General features: G+C 48.8%; 1 protein-coding gene across 1 annotated transcript; it reads left to right on the forward strand.

Moving 5' to 3' along the window:
- The first annotated feature begins 20,627 nt into the window (after nt 1-20,627).
- LOC147665746 (olfactory receptor 5V1-like) lies at nt 20,628-21,554 on the forward strand. Its single transcript, XM_086949553.1, has one exon. It carries the CDS (start codon nt 20,628-20,630, stop codon nt 21,552-21,554), a length of 927 nt encoding a protein of 308 aa, XP_086805679.1.
- Nucleotides 21,555-21,967: the final 413 nt, after the last annotated feature.

Here is a 21,967-nt window from a genome sequence, read left to right on the forward strand (position 1 = left end):
TTTCTCTACACTTCTGGTGAAACGAAGCATGTACGTATGACTGAGTAAAATTCCCTCTATTGTTTTTCACGACTCTGGAGATTCCCTCCTCATTCATGGAGATGCAAAGTTGTCATGTTGTATGGTTGTCAGAAACTAATCCCTTCTTATCTATTCAGGAAGCGTAAAACCTTCTTGTACATTCGAGAAAGTTTCTAGTGACCTCTGAGCTAGCTGGCATTCATGATTAAGTCTAATATAGTCAGCAGAGACCTGGTCGACTTCAGTCCTAGATCTACACTGCCGTCTATATTATTTCATTGCGCAGATGCCTATTGGGAATATAGGAACTACACTACAGAGCAAAGGAGAAAACAGCGTTCTCCACCCCCGAGGGCCACTTCCAATTTAGAGTGATGCCCTTCGGGCTCAAGAATGTTCCGGCCACCTTCCAGCGGTTGGTGAACCAGGTGCTGTGTGGCCTGGATTCCTTCTCAGCGGCGTACCTGGATGACATAGCTGTCTTCAGTAGTACCTGGGAGGACCATCTGCAGCATCTCCAGGAGGTGCTGCAGGCTTTGCAAAGTGCTGGCCTGACCATCAAGGCTAGCAAGTGCCAGATTGGACAGGGATCTGTCGTCTACCTGGGACACCTGGTGGGCGGGGGTAAGGTGCAACGCCTCCAGGCCAAAATTGAGACCATCATGGCCTGGGAGCCCCCCAAAACTCAGACTGAGGTCCGAGCTTTCCTCTGCCTCACTGGCTATTACCGCCGGTTCGTCAAGGGATATGGTACCATCGTAGCCCCCTTGACTGAGTTGACGTCCAAGAAGCAGCCACAAAAAGTGATCTGGACGGCTGCTTACCAAGAGGCATTTGAGACACTGAAGCACGCGATGTGCACCGCTCCGGTGCATGCAACACCTGACTTCTCGAAATAATTTATCGTGCAGACGGACGTCTTTGAGCACTGCATAGGCGCTGTGCTTTCGCAACTTAACAACGACGGCCAAGACCAACCAGTGGCCTTCATCTCCAGAAGACTTCTCCCTCGGGAACGGCGATGGAGTACCATCGAGCGAGAAGCCTTCGCTGTGGTTTGGCCCTTGAAGAAGTTGAGGCCATTCCTTTATGGCTCTCACTTCCTAATTCAAACCGACCACCGACCCTTTTGGCAAAAAACCCCGAGTTCCTAAGGTGGTCCATTTCCCTACAGGGGATGGACTTTCGGGTGGAACATCGACCCGGAGTTGACCACGCCAATGCTGACGGTCTCTCCTGGTTTTTCCGCCTTAGTGACGAGAACTCCCTAGAGTTTGGGTAGCTCTCCCCACTTTCAGCTGGGGGGGACGCATGTTAGACCTGTGAGCCCTTAGGGTGGTATTTCCCTATTTTTTTTCGCCTTTGCCTAATTGTTTTCCACCTTCTTTTTTTTGGCCTTAGGTCTCTGGGCACTTTCCCATTGCTAATCAATGCTAAGGTACAGGTGCTCTCTTCCCCCAACATGGTTGCCACTGACCCCTGCTACTGCAGTGTGGTCTTTTTAGACGCACTCTAGTAGCCAGGAGCTGGCTGGAACCCCTACACATTGTAGCAAGACCAGTCTGCCCCTAGCTAGAGTGAGGAAGCTCCTGCAACCTTCCAGAATAGGGTAGTGGTCACCAACTGCCAACTGCCACTATAAAAGAAAAGGGAGGGAAATTTTCCAGTCAGTTGGGGCAACACTGACCTGGGGGACCCTACGCAGGAGACTTAGGCGGTAGGGCCTAGTCAGGAACCTATACCACTGGGGGTGACAGGGTTTAGGCGCTGCCCACCAATCTGAGTAAGGAACACAGAACTAACTCACTGATCTGGCCCAGCGGGAGGGGAACCCAGGGACCATCTGAAGTGACCTGCTGAGGAAACTTGACAAGCCTTCAACTCAAACCCACCCCTCTCTTCAAATAACTTCAACCCAAGGCTGCCAGAACCAACAAGCGCCAAGAAGAAACTACCCTGCGCTAATCAGGACTACTGGGGATCAGCCAGGTACTGTGCTGTGCCAATTTTGCCCCTCTGTCTGCCCTGTGGCCCCAGCGCTGTCCTGCCTCATCTCCTCTGCTGAAACTGAACTGTGCTGCTCTTCGGCGCTCCCCTGCTGTGCCCTGAGAAGCGCTGAGAGACTGTTGCTGCCTGAAGCGCTGTAGTCCCCCCCAAGCGCTATCTCTACCGAGCGCTGTGGCCCCCCGAACTGCTGTGCCCTTGCAAGTGCTAGCTCCTGAACTGCCTAATTTGGTTGTAGCGCTAACAGGCCATCAAGCGCTGTGTGCCCCCGAGAAGCGCTGCTTGTGAGAAGCGCTCTGAACTACTTAATTGTTCTGACCAAACCGAACCATCTCCTAAGCGCTCCTTACTTAGCGCTAGTCCTGCCTCATTCCCCCCTCCAGCGCTCTTGTGTGTGCCTTCAGAGAAGTGCTGTAATTGCGCCTCAAGCGCTCACCTGCCGAAACCTGTCTGGAGCTTCCAAGCGCTCCTTTGACCCGCGAGGCGCTGTGCGGTCTGAGCGCTGTGGGCGTCCTGGCAGCGCTGCCCCCTCAACAGCGCTGTCCTCAACATATCACTGCCGCAGCCCGGCCCCAGAGTGACGAGTCCCGGCGACGGCCTCCGGAGCCTGAGGTAGGCCCCCGTGAACTCCAGTAGGCTGCGTTAGGCCTGAAGCCACCATCACTACGTGATGGGGTAGCCGTCATCGGCTGCACCCCGTCCCTCACCACTGATTTGCCCTGGGCCCGAGCAGAGCTCGGAGGCCCGGGACCTGAAAAGAAACAGCGCGGAGGCTCAGGAGGAGCCCCCCACCAGCAACATCAGCCCCGGAGGGGCGTCCCCTCCACCGAAGGCCCAGACATTGCTGGGGAAGGCGCTGACGTGAGCGTGTGCCCCGGGCGTCATCATCGCCGGAGATCTCCGCAAGGGCTCCCCTGGAGCCGAAGCACCAGGTAACCCCAGGGAGAGGAGGGCGGAGGTCTGGAGAAGAAGTGGGGCCTCCCATGAACGAAGAGGAAGCCCGTGACTGCCCCTCTCCTGGGGAAACTGTTGTTGGGCCCCGTTGGCCTGAGTTGTACGGAGGATGTCCTCTGGACTGGGCGAGAGTCCGAAGGGTGCAGCCGGCCTACTCTATTGCACGTCACGCATAGGGGCTTGTGTTTAAGGAGGCGGGTGTTGCAGAACTGGGCACTGTTTTAGTTGCCCCCTGTAAGGTGACTGTAGGGGAGCTGATTTAGTCAGAGCCTGTTGCCTAAGTTCCAAGAGATGGTGGTACTTGTAGCCAGGCCGGAATGTTGAAATGTTTTACCTGTTCTTCCTGAAATGTTTCACCTAACGACATGCTCATCCTTACTTAATGAATTGGTGGTTCTTCTTGCCTGATGAGATATTGATTTATACCTAATGGAATGTTATGCAGATGCTCACTGGAAGGTTTTACCAAATGCTAAATGAAATTGTTTTAATCCTATCGAATGCAGTATTTCCTGAATGGCCTACAGTTATTTACTTAATTATTTATGTATTTATGGCTGAGTAATGAAAAATATGCTCTTTTAAGGAAAGGTAATGAGTTATTATTACTGTGATTTTTGATTGCCCTGATCTTGATCTTAGATAAAACTTGTTTATTTGAATCAAACATACTGGTGTGGTCTCAGTCTTTGCGTTCATTTATGGTCTCAGTGGAAGTGTGTGCTGTGTAGTCACTTAACAGCTAAGCTTCGGGTGCCTACCTGCTCGGGCCAAGCTACCCCCCAGGAACCTGGTGAACCCAGTTCCTACATCCTCCTTACCAGGTCATCACCAAAAATTGTTGTAAAGAAGACAAATAGCACTTCAACCAGGTAAGGAAAACCTCTTTTAGTGTGGATGTGACAGCAAGCAAGTGGGGACACTTCCTGGCTGGTCAGGATGCAACTGACCATCCAGAGAATTTCTACTTCAAATCAATACAGGGAATCCGAAAACATTCAGATTCCAAGGTAAGGGACGCCAACATGATATCAACAGACAACAACAAATGTGGCAACAAGGCACTATTATGAAGAGGAAATAACGCTCTTCCGTGACATAGTATATGGTGGAAATATATAAGAGGCCAAGACTGACTTGTAATCTAAAATGAAATATAGAGTAATTCACTGATGGCCCACTTGTAAAATCAATCAGCCGTCCTATGGCCTACCTGTGCATTAAAAGCTCCCAAGCCTGAATAGTGTGGACTCCTTCAACTGATTACAGACACTGCAGACACATCCTACTGTGGTTCCTACTTACAGCTTGCACTGGTAATGGCTCTGATGGGCTTCCACAGAACAAACCCACAGAGGTTTGGTTTGCACCTAGCGGCACTAGCTCAACCTGATGTGGCCCTGTGCATCTATGCCGATACATGGCTACAAACAGACTGCATTAGTGCACATGTTGTTCTACATAGCCCAACCCAGGGTTTCCCATACGCTATTTCTTTTTTACTTACTCATTTAAATTGAACCTGATGTGCCCAGATAAAGAGCTAGAGGTCAAAAGTAAAGTGGCAGGGGTCACAGTGGGTTGCTTAAGGGTCACAGTTGCTACCCCTGGTGACCCCCAATCGATGTCCATGGGAAAGACTAAACCTAGCTGATGTTGGTGCAGAAGAAAGTGGTTTCTGTTACTGGGTTTGGCCCAATTTGGGCCACATGACAGAGACCTGTAATGCTGCAGATATCGGTTATTTGCCACTTGGGATGTGAATCTGATAAGAAACTACAGGTGGTCTTGCTTGTTACTTACAACTTCAGGTATAGCTGTTCTAAGCTATGAGCCTGGTCACTGTTTCTCGTAGCGCCTCCATGGCAATCCTACGGGGCCAAACATCCATCCCAATGGGTAGTGTCATGCTCTAAGTTCTCACACTCATCCTCATGCCATTTCATAAAACAACCAGTTCACAATGATAATTTGTAAAGTTTTGTGCCTTATTTATTATAAAAACGCACTTAACCATGTTGAACCAGATATCAGGGCCCACAACAGGAACTACTGCAGCACCTCCGATTTCATGGAGGCCTCATGTCCCATAATCTCATGATATTTCCCCGCTCTCGCAAGACTTCATAATCATGATTGTCATTTTTTGCAGTCACTATAAAAAACAACACTTATTCGAATCTCAATGATTCACATCAAGGATTGGAGGAGGAAGGAGCTGAATGCTTGACTTTGCCGGGACAGTATTTGTAGCGGCACGATCCAGGATTCATCCCCAGCTTTTCAGATGATAAGCACAGGCCTGTGTTGGCACAAATGATGTATTTTTTATGAAAACTGTTATGGACATGTATTGAACTTTGCACCAACAGTAAGGCCCATCCCAATGGGGGTTTTTACCTGCCATTGACTGGAAGGACTGGATTGTAGAGTCGTTTGTAGTAGTTAGAATGTTTTGTCATTGATTGAGTGCCTTAGTGCTTGATTGTTGAGTAAACTTGTCGATAAGAACTGTTCTTTAAAGAGAGCCGAACAACAGCAAAGCAAGTATTTTGAGATGGTAAACACGGTATAACAAATTCATGAATAATATACAGTCTGGCTTCATTTATGAAATCTGTTGCATCACTGTGACAAAAGAGCGATGCAACAGTTTTCACTGCGGCATCCTTGCGACACGATGTATGCGCCATATTTAATGTACGGTGCTCTATCTCGCAAGGAGTTACAGATACACCAGTATTACTGATTTATCTGTAGGCGCAAAATTGACACATTGCTGGGGTGTGTCTGAAAACAGACGCAACTCCATCAATGTGTCCTTTCACATGGGTTAAGGCCCATGTGAAAGGGCCTGCATCAGTCCTACGCCAGCTGTGAGCCAGACATAGGGTTTTGAGACAGTGGCATCCTAGAAGTTGTGTGGTGAAATCACTGTGCCATTTCTATGAGGTTTTTTACCGGGAACAGCCACCCTGCATACATTATACCTGATGCAGGTATAATGTATGACACGTTTTTACTAAGTGACGCATCTGCTTAGATGAGTCACTTTCTAAATAGGGCTCAATGTGGTGCATTTTGTATGCCGCTGGTAGGTCACAAACATGGATGCAACGGCAGCGCAAAAGTGTTGCAAGCCCTCATAAATGAGGCCCTCTATGTGCTGTAACCTGGTAAAATCTTAGCTCAGACAATTACCTGAGAAATTGGTTACTAGGAAAATGCAACCACCTGAGTCCGGTTGGGCAAAAAGGCAGAAGCTATTCTGTATCCCCTTTATGAGAAGGAACTATTATGACGGATCTTTGGCTGACATTTCCTTCCATTTCAGAGTCACTCCACCCTACGATCTCAGTATGTCACCAATAGACCAAATAAGAAATGTTGGATCACCAATCTACCAAAACATTTCCAGCAACATTGTTTTACTTTGTTATTGGAGTCTGCTATTTCAGTTCTTTATTTAGTCTTGTTGTTTGTTCCAGACCTCTTCCTCTTTTGTTCATGGCAGCACTGCCGCATTTAGCCTTGATCAGGTGCTGGTGAAGTGGCATTCAAGGTATACTGTCTCCACACCTGATCCCAAGCCTTCATTGCGTAGTGACCAGTCTTAGACAAAGGTCTGACAGAATCCAATAGATCCCTCACTTGAAGGAGCTTTAAATTCTCATTTTCTTCACAGATACATCATCTTCTGACCCAACACGTTTTGATCTCTGTTGATTTCTCAAGGATGAAAGACCGAGGACAAAGCTTGCAACATTGAAACAAGTACATTATATTTTCCTCTTTGTTATTTTGTTTTGCGTACTCCAAATGTCTTGTTTTAAAATTGTGAAAATCCTGCAGTGCTTATTATTAATACGTTCTCTGCAGTACGTACAACACTTTGTTTAGCAGTGCTTTAGTAACATATCGGCAAATAAAGGGGCATATTCTCAAGAACGTGTGATAACCATTGCAAAAGTAACTTAACGCAACTTCCAACATCGCAGTCTATCGCGCGAAAATTACGCTGTGTAACGAAGCAAAGTCAACACAGTGGTACCATGCGATAGTCTCCAGATAACTTGTCAAATGACAGCGTTAAAATCAACGTCATACCACAAAAATGCAAAACGCGAAAGCAAATAAATCTTGCGATGAGGTCAATCGTGGTACAAAAAGCAGTGAAAACCAGAGGCAGGCCTGCAAATCCAACGGGTCTGGTGGGAACATGCACTATAAAAGCTACAGAAATAACACACCAGAAACAATCCAAAGCGCTTAGCAACATGGATGAACTCTGACGGAGAGCAGCGCCCAACGCAAACCTCACCACCCCCACAGACCACCAGCAAGGAACAACGGGGTCCGGGAAGGCCAAGGAGAAGAGGGAGAGGGAGAGGAAGACGGGGTGCAGTCCGCAGCAAAGCCAGATCTGCGTCACGGAAGTGACAGAATAACACCATCAGCTGGCCCACAATCAGACCACCAAGAATGAAGTCGGAGAGGTGCTGGCATGATGTGATAATCTAAACAAGGCACCAACCCGCTGCCAACAGGAAGGCAGCAACGGTGACAGGAGGTGGTAGTCCTGCGCCACAGGAGGAGCTGGAGGAAATGGAGGCCAAAGACATCGGTGTGGATAAGGTGCAAGGAGTAGGGAGCACAGACACAGCTTGAGAGGACCTGAAACAAAATCAACAGGGTGAGTAACAACCAGGGACTGGGGGACTGGGGGAGATGGGCACAATGGCACACATGCACAACGATGTTTAGCACACTGCACTCCCACAATGACCCTGGATCATGTCCCTGATCCAGTGGCACACTCCAGCACACGCACATAGCAAGAAAAGCACACTCACATTGACGACAAAGTGGTACAATGCGCACACCCGAGACTGCATAACAGGGGACACAACTGGCTCCGCACAAGCGCGGAAACAGGCCTACCACCTCCGACAGAGCTGGAAACTGTGAAATGAAAATGTATGCGTACAACCTCACGTCTGTCATGTAGTCCAAATGTCCACCATCAAAGTTCAGCACCTCCCAAACAGTCACAATGTACATTGTCATACAGTCTACATGTAAACAAGTACAATGTGCCAACATACATGTCAACACAATATCAACATGCATCACCCCTTCACACTGTAGAGCAGGGGTATTCAAACTGTGGGGCGCGACCCCCAGGGGGGCCGTGGAGCGATGCAAAGGGGGTCGCGCCTTCACAGTATCACTTCTGCCCTGGCCTCCAGGGCTTCAGCCCCCCTCGTCCCCCATCCTGTGTCTCAGCCCGGGCTGCTGCAGTGCAGCTCGCGCTCCTGGGGCCTCGGCTGGGAGGTGTCTGGAGTCTTATCTCCGGACGAGTTTTTCACAGGTCTTTAAAGACCATTAGCATATTTACATGTCTTTGTTAACTGATTACCAAGGCTTAGTTATTTTATGGTTCCAGTACCCCCTGGGCCCCCACTCTGCCTATTCCTTACATTTGTATTTTTACACTTACTGCTGTAGTGTGAGAATGCATTTAATGAAAAGAAATATAAAGTTGGGTTGTCAAATGAAACATGCCTGCTATGTGTTGTTTAAAGATCCTGCAGAGACCTGCTCTTGACACTAAATTGAGTTATAAATACAAAAGTATGTATTAATTAGTTATGTGACTTTTCTGTCTTTATTCTTTGTAATTATAAGTCATGGATCATTGAGGCAGCCCTAGAACACAATTAAAAGTGCTTTCTATTTATATATGCTGTTCTAAATATTCACAGATAAGTGCTAAAAATACAGCTTTAGGTGACTGCTTATTTCTGGGCCATCAAAATAATGAACTGGTAACCCTAATCATAATTATTTATTTCCTCCAGCCTCGAATCCTGATTAATGCCATTATAGCAATAGTTTAACTTATATCTGAAACCCTATGCTTCATGTTTCTGGGAATGCACCCTGCTTTCAGACTACTCACTTCTCATTCTCTCCTTCACTTTCATGTTCACCCTGCACTCCCAGCGATCGCAAGGCACTCAAACTGATCACCATGCACTCATAGCGATCACCATGCACTCATAGCGATCACAATGCACTCACACTGATCACAATGCACTCACACTGATCACCATGCACTCACACTGATCACCATGCACTCACACTGATCACCATGCACTCACACCGATCACCATGCACTCACACCGATCACCATGCACTCACACCGATCACCATGCACTCACACCAATCACCATGCACGCACACCAATCACCATGCACGCACACCAATCACCATGCATGCACACCATTCACCATGGACTCACACCATTCACCATGCACTCACACCATTCACTCACACCAATCAACATGCACTCACACCATTCACCATGCACTCACACCAATCACCATGCACTCACACCAATCACTGCACTCAGTGATCACAATGCACTCACACTGATCACAGTGCACTCACACTGATCGCCATGCACTCACAACATTCACCCACTCACCCTGCACTCACAGTGATCACAATGCACTCACACTGATCACAATGCAATGCACTCACATCATTCACCTGCTCACCCTGCACTCACACCAATCACCATGCACTCACACCATTCACCCGCTCACCCTGCACTCACAGTGATCATAATGCACTCACACTGATCACAATGCACTCACACTGATCACAATGCACTCACACTGATCACAATGCACTCACACTGATCACCATGCACTCACAACATCCACCCACTCACCCTGCACTCACAGTGTTAACCCCCCCAGGAAGTTCGGGTCTAGTGGATCCCCTGCTTCTCCCTATTATTTACATATGTAGTGCGCTACTGTTACCAAAAGGTGTCCTGGGGTAATAACCATCTGCCTGCAATGTGAGAGAGGGATCTGGGGATGGGAGAGGAGAGAAGAGAGGGATGGAAGGAAGGGGGTGAGAGGAAAGGGGCATGGGTAAACTGCTTAACTCTGCACAAGACCGCCACAGTTTGAATGCACCCTTGCTGCTCCCGACCATGGCCAGGTGAGCTTCTAATTTGGCAGCGCGTATTTCTGTGGATTGGGAGGCCCTTCACAGAGGTTGACTAGACACCTTTCTGATGTTAATTGCTGCATTTTGGTTATAAACTGGTACTGATGGGGTAAAATCTTTCCTCAGTATTACTGTGTTAAAAAAAATTCTAAATAATAAAGCAATGCTACCCCAAAATACGCTTCAGAAAAGGGGGTGGTGATGAACAGAGTGTCTGAATTAAGCAGACCACTCTTACCCAGTCCAAAGATCAGGGCTTGATCCATCACCGTTTTTTAGCTCACTGCACCATCCCAGCTCAGAACCTGGCTATATGCAAATTAGTCTGTCCCTGGCCCAGTGCATCATGGGAACAGGGCAGACCAAACTACCAAGCCAATTCTTATACTGGGAAGGAAACAAGCTTCCGGGGACCGGTTTCTGGCATTTCAGCCGTCTTCGGCCCAGCTTGCTTGAATCCTGATGGTGCAATGAGCAAGGGACTCACATCTGAGTATACCCTTCCACGCTTATGGTGGACAAAAACGATTCAGAAAAGGGGGTGGTGATGAACAGAGTGTCTGAATTAAGCAGACCACTCTTACCCAGTCCAAAGATCAGGGCTTGATCCATCACCGTTTTTTAGCTCACTGCACCATCCCAGCTCAGAACCTGGCTATATGCAAATTAGTCTGTCCCTGGCCCAGTGCATCATGGGAACAGGGCAGACCAAACTACCAAGCCAATTCTTATACTGGGAAGGAAACAAGCTTCCGGGGACCGGTTTCTGGCATTTCAGCCGTCTTCGGCCCAGCTTGCTTGAATCCTGATGGTGCAATGAGCAAGGGACTCATATCTGAGTATACCCTTCGACGCTTATGGTGGACAAAAACGATTCAGAAAAGGGGGTGGTGGTGAACAGAGTGTCTGAATTAAGCAGACCACTCTTACCCAGTCCAAAGATCAGGGCTTGATCCATCACCGTTTTTTAGCTCACTGCACCATCCCAGCTCAGAACCTGGCTATATGCAAATTAGTCTGTCCCTGGCCCAGTGCATCATGGGAACAGGGCAGACCAAACTACCAAGCCAATTCTTATACTGGGAAGGAAACAAGCTTCCGGGGACCGGTTTCTGGCATTTCAGCCGTCTTCGGCCCAGCTTGCTTGAATCCTGATGGTGCAATGAGCAAGGGACTCACATCTGAGTATACCCTTCCACGCTTATGGTGGACAAAAACGATTCAGAAAAGGGGGTGGTGATGAACAGAGTGTCTGAATTAAGCAGACCACTCTTACCCAGTCCAAAGATCAGGGCTTGATCCATCACCGTTTTTTAGCTCACTGCACCATCCCAGCTCAGAACCTGGCTATATGCAAATTAGTCTGTCCCTGGCCCAGTGCATCATGGGAACAGGGCAGACCAAACTACCAAGCCAATTCTTATACTGGGAAGGAAACAAGCTTCCGGGGACCGGTTTCTGGCATTTCAGCCGTCTTCGGCCCAGCTTGCTTGAATCCTGATGGTGCAATGAGCAAGGGACTCACATCTGAGTATACCCTTCCACGCTTATGGTGGACAAAAACGATTCAGAAAAGGGGGTGGTGATGAACACTGATCACCCTGCACTCACAGTGATCACAATGCACTCACACTGATCACAATGCACTCACATCATTCACCCGCTCACCCTGCCTCACACCAATCACCATGCACTCACACCATTCACCCGCTCACCCTGCACTCACAGTGATCATAATACACTCACACTGATCACAATGCACTCACACTGATCACAATGCACTCACACTGATCACAATGCACTCACACTGATCACCATGCACTCACAACATCCACCCACTCACCCTGCACTCACAGTGTTAACCCCCCAAGGAAGTTCGGGTCTAGTGGATCCCCTGCTTCTGCCTATTATTTACATATGTAGTGCGCTACTGTTACCAAAAGGTGTCCTGGGGTAATAACCATCTGCCTGCAATGTGAGAGAGGGATCCGGGGATGGGAGAGGAGAGAAGAGAGGGATGGAAGGAAGGGGGTGAGAGGAAAGGGGCATGGGTAAACTGCTTAACTCTGCACAAGACCGCCACAGTTTGAATGCACCCTTGCTGCTCCCGGCCATGGCCAGGTGAGCTTCTAATTTGGCAGCGCGTATTCCTGTGGATTGGGAGGCCCTTCACAGAGGTTGACTAGACACCTTTCTGATGTTAATTGCTGCATTTTGGTTATAAACTGGTACTGATGGGGTAAAATCTTTACTCAGTATTACTGTGTTTAAAAAAATTCTAAATAATAAAGCAATGCTACCCCAAAATACGCAGCATCACAGAACATTTTTTACATTTTCTACTCACACAATTTAGTCAAGCCTGTCGCATAATTTGGTCCTCACCTTCCTCATAACCTAGAGGTTTAGACATTTTTGTCAGGAGGGGGTCCTTACACTTGAAAATGTTGACAGGGGGGTCTCGGCATCCAAAAGTTTGAGGACCTCTGCTGTAGAGGGACACACAACACCTCCAGAAGAGCACAAAAGACCACACATCAGTGATGCCGGAGAGGAGCACCACACCTTCGACACCGACTTCCTACAAGAGCCCATGGAAATCCCACGCAACCCGCCACCAGGACCATGGCAGCCAAGCTACTTAGAGGAGAACACACACCCTGCAACAGACCACACAGCAGGAAGTTCCCGCAAGCACGGCTGGCTCACAACACTTCACATACCCACACATGGCACCCCAATGCCTGGTGTGAGAACGCCAAAATGAGGTGGCCGAACAGGTGCAAGTGGGGTCCACACCCATGATAGTTGAACTAGATCACATATGTGAGTGTCTATTATCCTTCAGGGACCACCTACACGCCCCAAAGTAGACCCACACTGCAATAGAGATACATGCAGATGCACATTCCCAGTACAGAACCATGCCCAGGGGCATGCAAATATCATTCACACACGGACGTTGGCTCTGGGTACGATGGCTCAGTCCACTCCCATTACAAATTGAGTGGGTGACAACAAAGCTACATGTCCAAGCTCTACCCACTGTCTGTGGTGACATGTCTGCGCCCGCTGTACACAGCACAATGTAATGTCATAGGGCCCAGGGCCCTCATGCATACAGCTAGACCACAGGGACACAAACAGGTATTCTGTTGAACTGGATAAGGGCGCGTGTGCCCGAACCCTTTATTGGCAGGGCCACATGTACAGTGACGCCTGTGTTGCATGTGTGTGGGGTATGTAAGTCAGCCCGCACTGAGTGCTTAGTGCTGACAACAACTTGAAAAGTGGACACCAGTGCAATGGAAACAGCAAACACCTGCATGACAACTGTTGAGAAACATGTAGGGAGCCGGTGGAAGTACAGAGGTCACCCAACATACAAACCAAAGTGTCTGTGAATTGCAGTGCACTGAGGTTGGGGCACTAGAGTTGAGCGCGCTTATGTGATAAAAATGACTAGGACTGTGTCCATTCAGGATATTCCTGATGCAGATGCAGTGGTGTGTGTTAGACCTGCATCATCTCCCCCAACAACATCCCAGGTCTCCCACACTGCCTGAGGTGACATTGCTGCACAACCTATCCACACCACAAAACTCAATCAGTAACAGTCCATAGGTTGCGGTGCAGTGGCACCGGAGTGCGGTGCAGGGGATCAGGCAGATGATGGCATCCACGACAGGTCTGAGCAACTCCATTAGTCTGCCAGGCCCACTGTTTTGACTCTGGCAGATGAGTGTTGGATTTGGCCCTGGCGATGGTGGCGTGTGCCTTCTGTGGTGATGCAACGTCTGGGCTGGTCAGGAGTCAATTTGATGTATGAGCCCTGGTGGTCCCAGTTGAGGCTGGAGGCAGCAGACAGTGCAGGGCCACATATACATGGTGCCAATTACCCCAAGACCACCGTCACAGAGGTCATCCAATATTCATTCAGACAGGGTACCTGACTTGAGCTGCACTGAGTTAGTGGCCCCGGATATACAGCCGCCGGCACACAGGACAGTGACTTGCGGTCCACTGAAGTAGGGCCATGCAGACTGAGCGGGTCCTCGTCGATGCCAAAGATGAATTTGGTGGAGGGTTGCGGGGGACAGTGGAAGGTGTTCTCCAGGGCATATTGCAGAAGGCAGAAGGTATCCGGAAGCAGCAAATGGAGAAGTGGAGTGCTAAAGCCTCGTTGCCACCACCAATTCGGTATCAGCTACATGAGGATGAAAACTACCATAGTCCATAGACTCAGACGCTACCAATGTTCGACCAGAAAGTGTCCATGAATGTCAGGGAACAGACTTAGTGGCACCGTGACTGAAAGGGGATGCAGTCTGCCATGATGCCGGTACAATGATATGATCTTCAACAAGGCCGACGCTGTCATCGCACCCCACCTGCGGGACATCATCAACACATCCTTCGACACCGCTTCCTTCCCGGAGAGCTGGAAGCACGCCGAACTCAGTGCTCTACTCAAGAAGCCATCGGCTGACCCCACCGACCTCAAAAACTACCACCCCATCTCGCTGCTCCCGATTCCTGAAAAAGTCATCGAGAAGACCGTCAACAAGCAGCTGGCCGCCTTCCTCGAGACGAACGGATCCCTCGACCCCTCGCAGTCTGGCTTCCGGGCCAACCACAGCACCGAGACCGCTCTGATCGCAGTCACCGATGACATCCGAGCGCTGCTCGACAACGGAGAAACAGCGGCCCTCATCCTCCTAGACCTCTCCGCGGCCTTCGACACTGTCTGCCATCGTTCCCTAGTACAACGCCTCAGCAACGTCGGAGTCCAGGAGAAGGCACTGGAGTGGATCATCTCCTTCCTCGCCGGAAGGACACAGAGTCCGCCTCCCTCCGTTCAGATCTGAAGCCACCGAAGTCATCCGCGGCGTCCCTCAAGGCTCCTCGCTCAATCCGACCCTCTTCAACATCTACATCTACATCCCGCAGTGGTGGCAAAAGAGTGGGACCTCACGCTGGTGTCGTACGCTGACGACACACAGCTGGTCATCACACTCTCAGAAGGCCCATCACCTTTGGCAACCAAATTCAGAGATGGCCTCGCAGCAGTCGCTCAGTGGATGACACTCAACTGCTTGCAGCTAAATGCCGGGAAAACGGAGGTCCTTCTCCTGGGAAAAAACCCCAGCCATTGGAGCGATCACTGGTGGCCCTCTGTGCTTGGCCCCACCCCCCTGCCAAAAGATGTTGTCAAAAACCTAGGTGTCTGGCTTGACCCCTCACTTAACTTTCAGTCCCACACGAAGAAAGTGGCAGCTACATGTGTGGGTCTAATGAGGAGCCTCAACCCTATACTTGGATTCTTCGACTCCAAAACCTGCCAGCTCATCATACAATCTATGATCCTTGCCCGGCTGGACTATGCCAATGTCTTACTCTTGGGGGCAAACAAAGCTGAACTGGCAAGGCTGCAACGTATCCAGAACTCAGCCGCCAGAGCAGTAGTTGGTCTCCCACGTAGGTGCTCTGCCAGAGCCACCATCCGCAACCTGCACTGGTTGCCAATTGAATCTCGTATTCACTTCAAGGCCCTGACCATGGCATTTAAAATTCTCAACTCTGATTGTCCTGAACTCCTACGCCCGCTTCTGGTACCCTACACTCCCCAGCGCACCCTGCGCTCACTGGGACAGCACCTCGTGATGGTCCCCCGAACTAAGCTCTGTAGAACGGGTGGACGTTCCTTCAAAGTCTTAGGGGCTAAACTATGGATCTCCCTACCTCCACACATCCGTACCCAAACCAATCTGATCGCTTTCCGAAAGGAACTCAAAACCCATCTCTTCTCTGTCATATAATTCCTCTGTTGGTTCCCCCCTCTCCTCTGGTACTGGTTAGGTTAGCGCCGGGACGCTCCGTTGCTGGGGCAGCTGTTGCGCTTTAACAAATAAATAACATAACATAACATGAGCCCCCTTGCAGACATCGCACGCCAGCACAACATCAACATAATCTCCTACGCCGACGACACCCAGCTGATCCTCTCCCTTACCAACGACCCCGCCACCGCCAGAGCCAACCTTCACAAAGGGATGAAAGAGGTAGCCGAATGGATGAAGAACAGCCGCCTGAAACTGAACTCAGATAAGACGGAAGTCCTCATCTTAGGATCCTCACCCGCTACTTGGGACGACTCCTGGTGGCCCCCCGCCCTAGGCAGCGCACCCAAACCAACAGACCACGCACACAACCTGGGCTTCATCCTGGACTCCTCCCTCTCCATGACCAGACAAGTCAACGCCGTCTCCTCGTCGTGCTTCAACATCCTGCTCATGCTACGTAAGATCTTCCGGTGGATCCCCACCGAGACCAGGAAGATGGTCACCCAGGCCCTCGTCACCAGCCGTCTGGACTACGGCAACACCCTCTACGCTGGAACCACCACCAAACTCCAGAAGAGACTCCAGCGGATCCAGAACGCCTCAGCACGACTCATCCTGGACATCCCCCGCCGCAGCCACATCTCCGGACACCTGAAAGACCTGCACTGGCTCCCGGTCAACAAGAGAATCACCTTACGTCTCCTCACCCACGCACACAAAGCCCTACATAGCCAAGGCCCAGGATACCTCAACAGCTGCCTCAACTTCTACGCTCCCAAACGCCAGCTTCGATCGACCAGCCACGCCCTCGCCGCCGTCCCCCGCATCCGTAGAGCCACCGCAGGGGGACGGTCCTTCTCCTACCTCGCTGCCAAGACATGGAACTCCCTCCCCACCCACCTCCGCCTGACCCAGGACCACCTCGCCTTCAGGAAGCAACTCAAGACCTAGCTGTTCGAGCAGTAGCAGATCCCCCTCCCCCAGCGCCTTGAGACCCACTGGGTAAGTAGTGCGCTATATAAATGCGATGATTGATTGATTGATCTTGGCCAATGCTAAATTAAGACTCAGCCCTAAATGTGTGATCTATTCAATCACAGTGTAGGCCGGAGGCAGCAGTCAACAGTGGCCCACAGCCACATGTCGTTGGCTCGCAATGCACAGAGTTAGTGACACCAGGGCCGTTGTCGGTAGTGTTTGGTCACATTCGTAACGATGATCCTTTTTGCCTCCTGACTGCAACAGGTCATCCTCTTACATCTCTCCTTGCGTGCAATGATATGTACTCTGCCATTGAAAAATCGATGCTCAGTTCCAATTGTGTGACTTACTTGGGCGCAGCGTAGGCCGAGGGCAGTAGTCCGCATGGGCTCACAGAGACCAGCGATTGTGATGCACTACTAAGACCTGGTGGCACCACATCGAAGGGAGTATCAGCCATAAATATTGTTTTCTGCCATATTGTAATCAAGATTCAGTTCCACATGTGAGACTTAGTAGTCTGCTGTGTATGCCGGTGGGATGCAGCAACGAGAAAGGAGTACTGCGGGCCTGTGTCACGGAGTCCGTGATGGTCCGAGGAGGCTTCCAAGGTCACGGGCCTCGGAACCTGCACCAGCATGTGGTGGATCCTCTTTGACACACGCCGTTGTTGGCAGGTGAGCAGTGAGGCCTGGGTACGCAGGGTTGGGCAAGTCCAGTTCGGGGACCAGCGGCCTGGGGTGCAGCAGGTACACAGGATCGCAGGCAACACCGTGGGGTGAGAGGCGCCGCCCTGATAGAGACGTTGGGCATTCCGGAAGAGGACCACACCCAGAGTTACGTGCCTTTTATTCACACCTCTACGCTGGCCTGGCATATGCCGGGCCAGCCCACTCCGCTCACGCTTACTGGGGGACGTAACAATCTTTATTTCCACGGTCTTCCCCAGTGGCTGGGGTGACATGGTTGAGTCCACTGCCCACTACACTCCATATAACAGTGGTGTATGTTGACATGGATATGTGTGTGGTCTGCATACTGCAGTCTGGCCATCACAACCACGCCACACTTGGCAATTTGTACATTCTCATTCATGGGTCACTTGCTCCACCGCACATGCCTGGTTCCCGCCTCTCAACACATTCAGCTATTGTGTGGCTGAGGTACCATGACGTTGATGGCTCATGTACATGGCTGGGCCAGGTTCCCACAGTTATTTGTGCTGTTGTGTCTGGTGAGTGGGCATGTTGTTTGGCATGTTGTATGTGAGTTTGTGACGAGGGCATTCCCAGAGTTGTGAATTGCATGATGGTGGATTTGAGGTGTGTGGTGTGTTCATTTGGTACTTACCAACGAGCAGTGCATTTCCTTAGAGGCCATCCTGGAAGTGCAGGTTGATGATGGCCTGGCCGTAGATGTAGGAATCATGCACACTGCCTGGGTGGTTGTTGGTGAGGTTGGTGGTGATTTCCCGGGGGACCGTTATTGCCTGCACATTGATGGGATGCGTGTGCTTTCTGTTGCGGTTATTGTGTGCAGTGTTGCCATGGGGCACCAGTGAGACACGTGTGCAGTCAATTGCACCCACAACGTGCAGGAAGCCTGCTATGGCGTGGATGTCTTGCTTGGTCTCCAGCTGTTCCTGCGCAGTGTGAGGGTAGGATAGGTACTGCGGTCCCAAGCTGGTGATGGCATCCAGGACAGGTTTGTGGAACTTTGATAGGGCTGGCTGTGAGAGTCCTCCAACTCTGGCAGTTGTTGGTTGGTAGGTACCAGGGGCCAACAGGTGCAGCATGGACAGAAGCTTTGTCTGTGCTGGGATGGAGGTTATCCCTTTGGGCCTGTAGTGGGTTCTGACATTCTCTGGTGTTGGGTGTGTGAGGTTGGTGCATTTTCAGGGGGTCGCTGTCCTTGCCTGCTCTGCCTCAATATTGGTCCAGGGGGGGTGGTGGGGTTCTGGTGGGGTGTGGTCCTGGGGGGGTGGCAGAGAGAGTTGCGGCCCTCTTGGGTGTCCGGCCTGCATGATCATTGGCTCCATGGCATCTGTTGCCCTTCGGGTGTAGCTCTGGCCTGAGCTCCCTTTTGTGGTGCAGGCTGTGGTCGACTTAACACCAGGTCAGATCCAGGTGTTAATGTCCTGCTTCTAACACGCCTTAGCGCCTGTTTTGTGATCTTATCTCTGATCTGGCTGGTCATTGAGTATGTTGCGGAGTGGTGTTGTCACGGCTTTTGGCACGGGAACGCCTACTCTGCATCTCATTAGCGATAGTTGCCAGGGTCATCTGTGGCTATGTTTTTGGCTACTGCTAGCGCAGGTAAACTGGTGATATCGGATGTTTGCACTAGCTTGCGAATAGGGTGATAATTTTATTGCAACTTTGGCCGTGATAAAATGCCAATAACGTGGCAATAGTTGCTTGAGAATCTGCCCCAAAAAGTACATTCAATTAGCATGTGGTTGGACACAGACCCACCACCTAAGCATTGGCTTAAAAGGACAACGTACAATGTGTGTCAAAGAAAAGCATTTGAAAGATTTTATGGAAAACAGCTCAGTAGAGTTGATTGGATTGATTTGCTTTGTCGATTCACAGTGAATGAAAAATGTAAAAACTGCACAAATTTTGTGGATTGAGGCAAAATGTGAAAGACATTTCAGGCAAACAGTGGCTGAAGGGGTCAAACCTACTAAGCTAAAGGATTAAGTAGGTGACCAAAAGTGTAGCTGTTCATAAAATAAAATTGTTTGCAGTGCCAGATCTAAGATTTGCTTAGGAACAGAGATACCTATATGAACGTTCTCTGTCTTTATAAATATACATAGGGTTACAGCCATCATCTAATTTACAGCACTTTAGTAGTTGCTTAGATTGATGATATTGTTTTGATACGTTTTGAACAGGTACAGCTACATTCTTGCGAGTATATAAGTAACTAACATATACATCTGCAAATTACATCATGCATGTTAGCTATTGTCCCATGAAAATGAGTAAAGATGAATACCAAGAACAAGCGGCAAAAAGAATTGCAATTAGGATTGACTAACACCTATATTTTTTCACCAATTCAATGTTTCTTCTGATTGTGAACATTTGAAGTGTGACTGCTAAACATGTGCATCCATTCTCCCACCCAAAAAGTGAGCAGTACATTTATCACAAAACCACGCAGCGGCTTGCTGTGCTTCTCTGCGTGAAAGGGAAAGAGCAGGAATGCAACATATTTAACAAGGTACAGCACAATAATGTATGTTGCTTGCACTAGCGCTCAATGTGCAAGCGTGCCTGCGTTTTGAGTGGGATTGCTTTCATGCATGAATGGACACTTGGCTGCACAAAAACAAATCCCTGAAGCATTTCCCTCCTTCTATGCGTGCTGCAGAATGAGGAATAAAAGGGGAGAAATAATGATATTTGTCCTCATTACACCTCACCAGGGAAGGTCTACTAGTAATGGTAAATCTTGGAATGTGCCAAAATCCATGGTTGGATGTATGGGGACACCCACGCTCCACCCATAGAATGACTCCCTGGGGCACAGTAACGCAACACAGCGATATGCGCTGCACTGTGTTACTCTAGATTTATCAAGCCACTCAGGACCATGCATGGTGGCCTTGCATGGCTTGATTAATCTAACTTAGTAGTTACGTTGCCCTTCCACCGCCTTACGTGTGCAAGAGTGACACATCTCTTTAATAACTATATCCCTGGTTTTCTGTATTGACATTTGTTTTTTTCTTTAATTGCAGATATTCTTGCTCTACCAACACCAGAAAACTGCATTCCACAACCAATGGCAGCAGAAAATCAATCTTTAGCAGCTGAGTTCATCATTGTGGGTTTTTTTGATTTTCCCCATCTTCTAGTTCCACTTTTTCTAGCCTTTTTGCTGATTTACTTATTAGTACTTGTGGGGAACCTTCTTATTATGGTGATTGTCTATTCCAACACACAATTGCACACACCCATGTATTTTTTTCTTCAAAACTTAGCCTTTCTGGACATCTGTTACACAACAATAATTTTTCCAAACATGCTCGCTCACTTCTTTCTGGCAGAAACACATGTTTCTCTAAATGGATGTTTGCTGCAGGTGTTTTTTTTCTTGTCCATGGTGTCTACAGAATTACTCCTTCTAACAGTCATGGCTTATGATCGATATGTGGCCATTTGCAATCCTTTACGGTATGTGACCACCATGAATGATGCAGTTTGCATGAAGCTGGCTGCCGGATGTTGGCTATTTAGTTTTATAGACCCAATACCACACACCGTAATATTATCTAGGCTCTCATTCTGTGGGTCTCACACAATCAACCACTTCTTCTGTGATTTTCCAGCTGTAATAAAGCTTTCTTGTAGCAGCACTCATGATGTTGAGGCAGCAAACTACGTCATGGGTACTCTAGTTGGAGTTGCACCTTTTGCTTTAACTATCGCATCTTACATTAACATCATCTCAACAATCCTGAAAATCCGGTCTAGAGAAGGAAGACGCAAGGCCTTTTCCACCTGTGCCTCCCACCTCACTGTGGTTATATTATTCTACGGAGTTATCTGTTCTACGTACATGAGACCAGCATCAACAGTTTCAGTAAAACACAACAAAGTATTGTCTCTGTTATATGTTGTTTTAACTCCACTATGTAATCCCATTATATACAGCCTGAAAAACACAGAGATTAAAAACACCCTAAAGAAGATGCATAACACAAAATAACATTCAACAAAACAACAACACAGAATTTGTGTTTTTTATCTTCTAGGGCATGTATTGCAGGTATACATTTTATGTATTACCAAATAATTTTCCATAATTTGATACCACGTACCCTTGACATTTCGTGTGCTATATTCTTGTGATGTAAACTCCTCATGTTCAATGTGCCAAAATTAAATTTTGAGTGAGATAAGACCATGAAAGTGTTGACTTCACTACAGTAATTTCCAGTACAGTGTTAATTTGTTTTTTAGTAATATCAATGCTTCATTATTTTGAATGAGTGTAATATTGATGTCAAAACTTTCTATATTCTTTTTAGTGCATCTTGTTTTAATGTCAGCATGCCATATTGGTTTCAGCACATATAACATGTATGTCCATACTTTCTGCATTTCAAAGACGTATTACAT

This window comes from Lissotriton vulgaris, unplaced genomic scaffold (genome assembly GCF_964263255.1).
Source record: "Lissotriton vulgaris unplaced genomic scaffold, aLisVul1.2 SCAFFOLD_2635, whole genome shotgun sequence".
Classification (NCBI taxonomy): domain Eukaryota; kingdom Metazoa; phylum Chordata; class Amphibia; order Caudata; family Salamandridae; genus Lissotriton; species Lissotriton vulgaris.